The sequence below is a fragment of the Lutra lutra genome, chromosome 8 (genome assembly GCF_902655055.1).
Source record: "Lutra lutra chromosome 8, mLutLut1.2, whole genome shotgun sequence".
NCBI lineage: Eukaryota > Metazoa > Chordata > Mammalia > Carnivora > Mustelidae > Lutra > Lutra lutra.
Genome location: NC_062285.1, coordinates 58494773 through 58502593, shown reverse-complemented (window position 1 = coordinate 58502593; position 7821 = coordinate 58494773). Strand labels below are relative to the sequence as shown.

Here is a 7821-nt window from a genome sequence, read left to right as displayed (position 1 = left end):
TCAGGAACTGGAATATAAAAAGATTGAAAAGTAGTACTGGAGTCTGAGACTGGAAATGGCACCAACCACGTAATTATCCTGCACAAAATAGAAAATCTGGTTTTCCTAAATGAAGGTTTTGGTTCCGTTCTGCTGTTTAGGGACTGCACTAGTTTTTGCTCTGTCATGTATAAAGCTCAAATTCTCTAGCAGGAACTTTTCTAGCTTCTCCATCAAGAGATCCAATGTCGAACTGGTGGTTCAGACTCTCTTATTCCCTACTCCTCCTTCTATAACTTCAGAAAATAATAGGACCTTAAGGATTTTGAAGCTCATCAATCTAGTCTCCCTTCTTAGCTATATTTTGTTTTCTCATCTTCTCTCCACCAAACAAATCTTTCTCCATCTTCCACTTTCCCTTGGACTCAACTCATAGGTGTCAAAAACCTGACAGACATCAGTGACACCTATCCCATAGCATTTATGCTAAAGTCATCCAACTGTAGACTGCATTTTATGCCTGCTTCCCTGCACATATTCCCACCCCCGTACTGGTATGCTGTGGCAGAGGATAATAACAAAAAAAGTCCTGAATTAACTTACTCTCTGGTGTGTTTTCCATTCTGAGCTTGGGTGAGGTTCTTTTTCTTAGCTGAAACCTTCCCTGGATGGGAGTGGTTAAAAGCAGAAGTTTCCTACCAATGCCAGAATCACAAGACATTCTCATTCATACTCAAGTCACTTTTATTATACATAATTATACAATCCCAGTTCATTAATTTCTTTTGGACCAGCTGGATATTGAGTTCATAATTTAAATCTTTTAAACATTTTATAAATGCTAGTCAGTTCATTTTGGCCGGTATCTGTTACCTGCTGTGCTGAGCCAGAGCATGTTGGACACTTGACCTGCTCTGGAAAGATAAGATGTTTTTCTTACCAACCCTCTCCTTTAGCCAGGCCAGTGACTCTTCTTTCCAGACTGTATTGTGAGGTTCTACTTAAAGGCAGGGTGAATAAGTCGAGAAACAGCCTGAAGAAGCCAGATTAGATTCAAGTTGCTCATGGACCTGACGCATTCTAAGGCTAGCCTGGTCTACGTCTCTAACCATTAAAAGCAGCCCCTTCCATATCCTAGAACCAGGATCACTTTCTCTAGGCCATCCCAATCTGGACAGCCCAGCTCATTGCTCCACAGATATATTCCCTTCCAGGATGAACTCAAACAGTAGGGAATAGATACTGATTCTTTCAATTGCATGTCCTGCACATTTTGCCAAAAGCTTCTGCCACGTTTTGAGGCTGCCTTACAATCATGAATTAAGTTAACTTAATTCTTAGTAAAACACCCTTTCAATACCTCTTTCCTGGTCTTCCCACCATCCCATCTCACTGTCTCCAGTAGCCTAATCTATTCCTTTCTTTCCCTTCCTCTGTCCGTAATTCAGGAATTGGATGAGTCTCTGTGGTTTCTTTTGCCCTGAAGAGCAGAAGGCTTCGGTCCCAGCTGGTGTTGCCAAAGCAGCAAACTAATTCCATGCCATGGTCCTGGGTTAAGATCTGCACAATCTGACTGGCCATATCACCTCGGATGGTAAGGGAACCGAAGTGGTCAAAATCATGAAGACCCAGCTTCCGGAGACGCCGTGCAGCTGCCCGGTAACACTTCCAGGGCTGTGGCTCCACAAGGAGGTAGCGGCAAAGGGAGGAAAGGTGGGCCAGGAACTCCCACAGGCCATGGTCCCCGTGGTTCAGATGAATCCACATGGTTACTGACATGCAGAAGCCAATGTCAAAAACTGAACGTCCAAATTGGCTTAAGAAAGAGCTCAAGAGAACTTTCCGGGTCCTTTGATTCATAAAGTCCAGGGTGATAAAGGTCAGGGCATCAGGAAAAGGGCATTCTTTTTCAGCTCGCTCCACCAGGACTGGATCTATGTCGCAGCAGAGTAGATGGAGTTCTCTTGAGGCATCTGAGCAGGTCTCCCCATCACGTAGGGAAAGGAAGTGTTTGTATAGAGCCACACTCAGATCCTAGAGAAATCCAGAAGAGCTTTGTCATTGCGGCTCTCAACCAGTGAATGGAAGAAAAACCTCTATCTCTCATCATCCCATCGGACTGTTACATACTCTTGGCTTTATAGGATATGAAGCTCCTAGACTAAGGAGGTTGCCAAAAAAGTTCTCCACAGAGCAGATTCTCAGCACCCTCCAGGGGTCTCAGGCTACAATGTGTCCTCTCTATACTTTCCTGACATTGATGGTACATTGGGTTGTATGGTTTAAAGTTACACCCAAATGAGTGCGGCAAAGGAGCCGAGAGCAGTCTTTTCCAGCTTAAGTAATATGCTGGTAAACTCGCTTTTTTCTTCTTTCTTTTTTTGGTATCTCAGATCGCAGGGAGGAGCAAAGAGTTCCAAGGTCATAACCAGTTTTCCTTATCAGGAAGGTGAAGAACACAGCAAGCACCATATTACAGAAATCTGCTTTTCAGACTTGTGGTTGGGTAAGTCTGGATTCCAAAGATTCCTTATTTAGCCTTCACTCTACAACCTCAATATTATTACCTGGCTTATGCTTCACCACCCCGTTCTGGGATTTCCTCTGTTTCTGCATCCATTACTCCCAAAAGTCTCTGCTGATCTTCCTTCTAGCCAAGTCTAATGATTTGTGATTTTCACCAACACAGCACCTTTCTGACTTGTAAACTAGTCACCATCTGCCTTCTCTAACGATGACTTCTATAACCATTATAACCAATTCAAATTTGTGTTGTTCTAATCCACTTTTTCAAGGCATTTTTTTGTATCACCTCATTTGCTCTGTGCAACAATCCTGTAAAGAAAATACTCATGCCCTTTGTGCAGGTGAAGAAAGTGTGGCGGGAAATCACCTAATGACCAATAATAGTAGCATGGATAAATGTGGTATATTCATCAGGGTGCTCTAAAGAGCAGTTACAAATGAAGGAATTCAGCTCAGTGTATCAATATAGAGGACTCTCACAAATATACAATGCTGAGTGGAAAAGCAAGACACAAAACAAAATACATGGCAACCTTCCATTTATATGAAGTTCAAAAATGGGCAAGATTAAACTACACTGCTTAGGGATACAAAAATAGTGAGCTATAAAGAAAAGCAAGTGGGGCACCTGGGTGGCTCCGTGGGTTAAAGCCTCTGCCTTCAGTTCAGGTCATGATCCCAGAGTCCTGGGATTGAGCCCTGCATCGGGCCCTCTGCTCAGCAGGGAGCCTGCTTCCTCCTCTCTCTCTCTCTGCCTGCCTCTCTGCCTACTTGTGATTTCTGTCAAATGAATAAATAAAATCTTAAAAAAAAAAAAAAAAGAAAAGCAAGTAAATAGTAATAAAAGTCAGGCTAGTTTTTACCTCTGGATGGAGAGGGGGTTTATGAACAGGGGTAGTGATATAAGGGATTCCTATGACAATGTTTTATTCTTGATCTGGACAACTGTCATAAAGGTGTCAACATTATAATAATTCATATAGTATAAATTTATGTTTTATGCACTTTTCTGCATGTGTGGCATAGTTCACAAAAAAATTCTACATTTTAAAAATTATGATTCAGAGGCTAATGACTTGTCCAATGTCACATAGTTAGTATATGGAATGATTTAGGCTACATTAGGTTCTTTCCTCTATACCAGGTTACTCACATTTTAATATGAGTATTTTTTTTTTTTAAAGATTTTATTTATTTATTTGACAGAGAGAAATCACAAGTAAGCAGAGAGGCAGGCAGAGAGAGAGGAGGAAGCAGGCTCCCTGCTGAGCAGAAAGCCCGATGCGGGGCTCGAACCCAGGACCTGGGATCATGACCTGAGCCGAAGGCAGCGGCTTAACCCACTGAGCCACTCAGGCGCCCCATAATATGAGTATTAATAATTAATGACATGCATATCACCTATGGATCTTATAAAGATGCTGATTTAGTAGACTGTGGAGGAGGAGAACTGAGGTTCTGTATTTCTAGTTTGTTTGTTTTTTTTTAAGATTTTATTTATTTATTTGACAGACAGAGATCACAAGTAGGCAGAGAGGTAGGCAGAGAGAGAGGGGAAGCAGGCTCCACGCTGAGCAGAGAGCCCAATGTGGGACTCGATCCCAGGACCCCGAGATCATGACCTGAGCTGAGATCAAGAGTCGGACTCTTAGCTGTCAGAGTCACCCAGGCACCCTGAGAGTCTGCATTTCTATTAAGTGTCCAAGTCATACTGATGCTACAGATCAAGGACCACATTTTGAGTAGGAAGGTCCTATACTATGCTGCTTAATTTTCTCCCCATTTGTATGCTTATATCTTTGCTGACTCCCTCTTCCTATATGAGCTTGGGTATACCAATTTGACTAATCATTTTGTCACATCAGTCCCTTCTCCACATCTCTTCACCCTCTCCATCCTCAATTCCCTAATCTCAGAACACCCAAGAAGCTTAAAAAAGAAAATACAGGGGTGCCTGGGTGGCTCAGTCAGTTAAGCATCTGCCTTAGGCTCAGATCATGATCCCAGGGTCCTGGGATGGAGCCTCACATCAGGCTCTCTGTCCATAGGGGAGCCTGCTTTTCCCTCTCCCTGTCGCTCCCCCCAGCTTGTGCACGCTCTCTGTCAAATAAATAAATAAATAAAATCTTAAAAAAAAAAAAAAAGACTCAAGGGCTCAATCACCCCAGATCCTCAATCAGTCCAGAGTGGGACCTGGGAGTTTTAGAAATGTGAATAAAGCACCCTATAAATTATGGTACATACATACAATTTTGAAGCTGCTAAAAAAATGTAGTGACATAGGTGACCTCCAAATTATTAAGTGAAAAGCAAGGTGAAAAATAGTGTGTTACTATGTATAAAGCTAAAAGAGGTGGGATATTTATACATACATAAATGCTTGTGTACACATAGGATGCATACCCAAGAAATTATAAACAGCGGGTGCCACTGTGTAGGGGGAAAGAAGAATTTAGGGTCAGGAATAGAGGCTTACTTTTTATTACATGCCTGTGATTTGCAATCATAGGGTTAGAATGTCTATTCCTCTAGGATATGCTAGTAGTTACAGATAGGTGTCAGAGAGACATTTCTACATTCTGGATGTGATTTCACTATAATCACTCTACGCCTAAGAATACTTTGTGGTAAGAAGACGTGGCAATGCCTTCCTCCGCCAGGAAGCTGTACTCTCCCTCTCATCCTCTCCACTGTACTCGGTCAACACACTGCTTCTTAAATAAATATCCACTTGGCTCCAGCGTCTATCCTACACTATATGGTACCCGAATCTAAATTCCAGACATGAGGGGCGCCTGGATGGCTCAGTGGGTTAAAGTCTCTGCCTTCCGCTCAGGTCATGATCTCAGGGTCCTGGGATCAAGCCCCGCATCGGGCTCTCTGCTCAGCGGGGAGCCTGCTCCCCCACCCCCGCCCCGTCTGCCTCTCTACCAACTTGTGATCTCTCTGTCAAATAAATAAATAAAATCTTAAAAAAATAAAAATAAAAATAAATTCCAGGCATGATTCTGTCACCCCGGCTCACCTCTCCCCGGAAACCAATCCCAACCCTGTGATCCCAAAGGTGGGTCTCCGGAAGCCCCCTCTCTGAAGCCAGGTCGCCAGCCACGCAGGACAGAAGGCAAATGCCAGAAGCCCAAATACGGTGGCCCTACCCACAGGAGGTTTGGCCGTGAGGGGGCGAACTCAAGAGAGGGACACAGGAATTTGGAACGGAGTTAAAAATTGTTCCTCCCTACGATTCCTAAGAGAGATGGTGGTGGGACCCTGGAGGTCCGGTAGCTGCAGCAAGGGGTTGGCCCAAGCGACGCCTTTAAACTCATTCTGGAAAAGTCGTGATGGGTGTAATGCCCCGCCCAAACCAAAGACCCAGCGAAAGCGGAGGAAGCCAACCGCCCAGCTCCCCGACCTCCGACCCCGCCCCCGTCACTCACCCCAGAGTTACACCCCACGTCTAGCCCCAGGATCGGCGTCGTTTCGGAACTCTGAGGAAAGAGCCGGCGAAGCAGCTCCGGGGGCAGGAGGCGGAGCCGTTCTTCTGGAGGATGGAAGCGGGAATAATGAGGGAAGTTTCCAAACGGGGCTGCCCCGGGTTCCAGAATTCGCGGTTCCTCTTCCGTCGCGGCCTCTTCAACGCACCCGGTGGCCTTTTTCGTGGACGCCGCCATTAGTCGGTCTGGCCTCCGGGTCCCGGCGGAACCGGAAGTCGGGAACCGGCAAGCGAGCGGCAGGGACGCCAGCGCGCATGCGTTGAATGGCGGAGGCAGGTTGGTCTGAACCTGAGGTACTCTTGGAAAGCGCTGCCAACCGGGTTTGCGTTGCCATGCTGAACTATCACCACAGTCTAGGGGGTGGTTAGTAATATTATCCCATTTTACAGGTGAGGAAACTAAGGCAGGGAGGTTAAGTGACTTCCCAAGCTGACATAGTTTCAACTTGAGCTACCCAGATCAAGGAGTTTGTTGGGATGTTGGAAATCAATTTTGGCCCAGCTACCTTCCTTTACAAGTGCATTAAGTGAGACCCAGAGGGTAGATATTACTTACCCAGAGTCACGCAAGGAATCTGTGATACAGGAACTTGTACCCCGTTCATCTCATGGTTCCAGGAAAAGGTAGCTGGGAGCTAAGGGTCATTTGAAGTGTCAAAGAGCAAGATGGCCATGACTGCCAAGTAGGTCAGGTGGATAGGGGCGAATGTAAGTTGTGAGCTCCTTGAGAGACAAGGACAATGCCTTCAGAGCCAGCACTTGAGAGTGCTTATCGGGTGCCAGACACCCGTCTAGGACCTCTACATATATTCTTTCAATAATCACATCAATCCTGTGAGGAAAAGACCGTAGTTACCCCCCCTTTTCATATGTATATGAGGACATTGGGGTACCACTAATTTGTAACCTGCTCAAGGTCATGCAGTTAGAAATGATGGTACCAGGATCTGAACCTAGGCAGTCTGGTTCCAGAGGATGTGCTTGCAACCATTGTTATTCTCAGCCTTGAATCCTCTGTACGTACCATAATGCCTGGCCCAAAGATGCTCAATAAATACCTGCTGAATGAAAACTCAGTATCAAGAAATGGTGGTGGGAAAACTGGATACTTATATGCAAAATAAGGGATGAAGAATTTAAAAGTAAGACCTGAAACTGTTTGATAGGTAGAAAAAAAATGAAACACTGATCTTGGCAATGATTTAATGGCTGTGACACGAAAAGCAGAGACAACAATAGACAAGTGAGACTACATCCAACTAAGAAACTTACTCACAGCAATGAAATCCATTGATAGAGTAAAAAGGCAATTTACAGAATGGGAGAAAATGTTTGCAAACCATAGATTTGATAAGGAATTAATTTCCAAAGTGTATAACGAACTCTCATAACAGCAGAAGAACTAATAACATAACTTTAAAAATGGGCAAAGGATTTATTTTTAAAAATATTTATTTATTTGACAGAGAGAGAAACAGTGAGAAAGGGAACACAAGCAGGGGGAGTGGGAGAGGGAGAAACAAGCTTTCTGCTAAGCATGGAGCCCCATGCAGGGCTCCATCCCAGGACTCTGGGATCATGACCTGAGCCAAAGGCAGCTGCTTAACAACTGAGCCACCCTGGGGGCCCCTGGGCAGGGGATTTTTTTTTTTTTAAAGATTTTATTTATTTATTTGACAGAGTTCACAAGTAGGCAGAGAGGCAGGCAGAGAAGGGGGTGGGGGGAGAGAAGCAGGCTCCCTGCTGAGCAGAGAGCCCAATGTGGGGCTTGATCCCAGGACCCTGGGATCATGACCTGAGCCAAAGGCAGAGGCTTTAACTCACTG

General features: G+C 44.8%; 1 protein-coding gene across 1 annotated transcript; it reads right to left on the bottom strand.

The window, feature by feature from the left end:
• Window positions 1-705: 705 nt before the first annotated feature.
• On the bottom strand, window positions 706-6258 carry BCDIN3D (BCDIN3 domain containing RNA methyltransferase). The gene is made up of 2 exons (XM_047743247.1): window positions 5940-6258; window positions 706-2013 (listed from the first exon to the last, which is right to left on the bottom strand). The coding sequence occupies exons 1-2, from the start codon at window positions 6171-6173 to the stop codon at window positions 1369-1371; spliced, it is 879 nt and encodes a 292-aa protein (XP_047599203.1). The 5' UTR covers window positions 6174-6258; the 3' UTR covers window positions 706-1368.
• Window positions 6259-7821: the final 1563 nt, after the last annotated feature.

Excerpts from the sequence above, each read along its gene's own strand:
- BCDIN3D (XM_047743247.1), bottom strand. The coding sequence starts at position 6,173 with ATGGCGGCGTCCACGAAAAAGGCCACCGGGTGCGTTGAAGAGGCCGCG. Across the intron at positions 2,014-5,939 it reads ACGTGGGGTGTAACTCTGGG|GATCTGAGTGTGGCTCTATA; the intron begins GTGAGTGACGGG and ends GGATTTCTCTAG.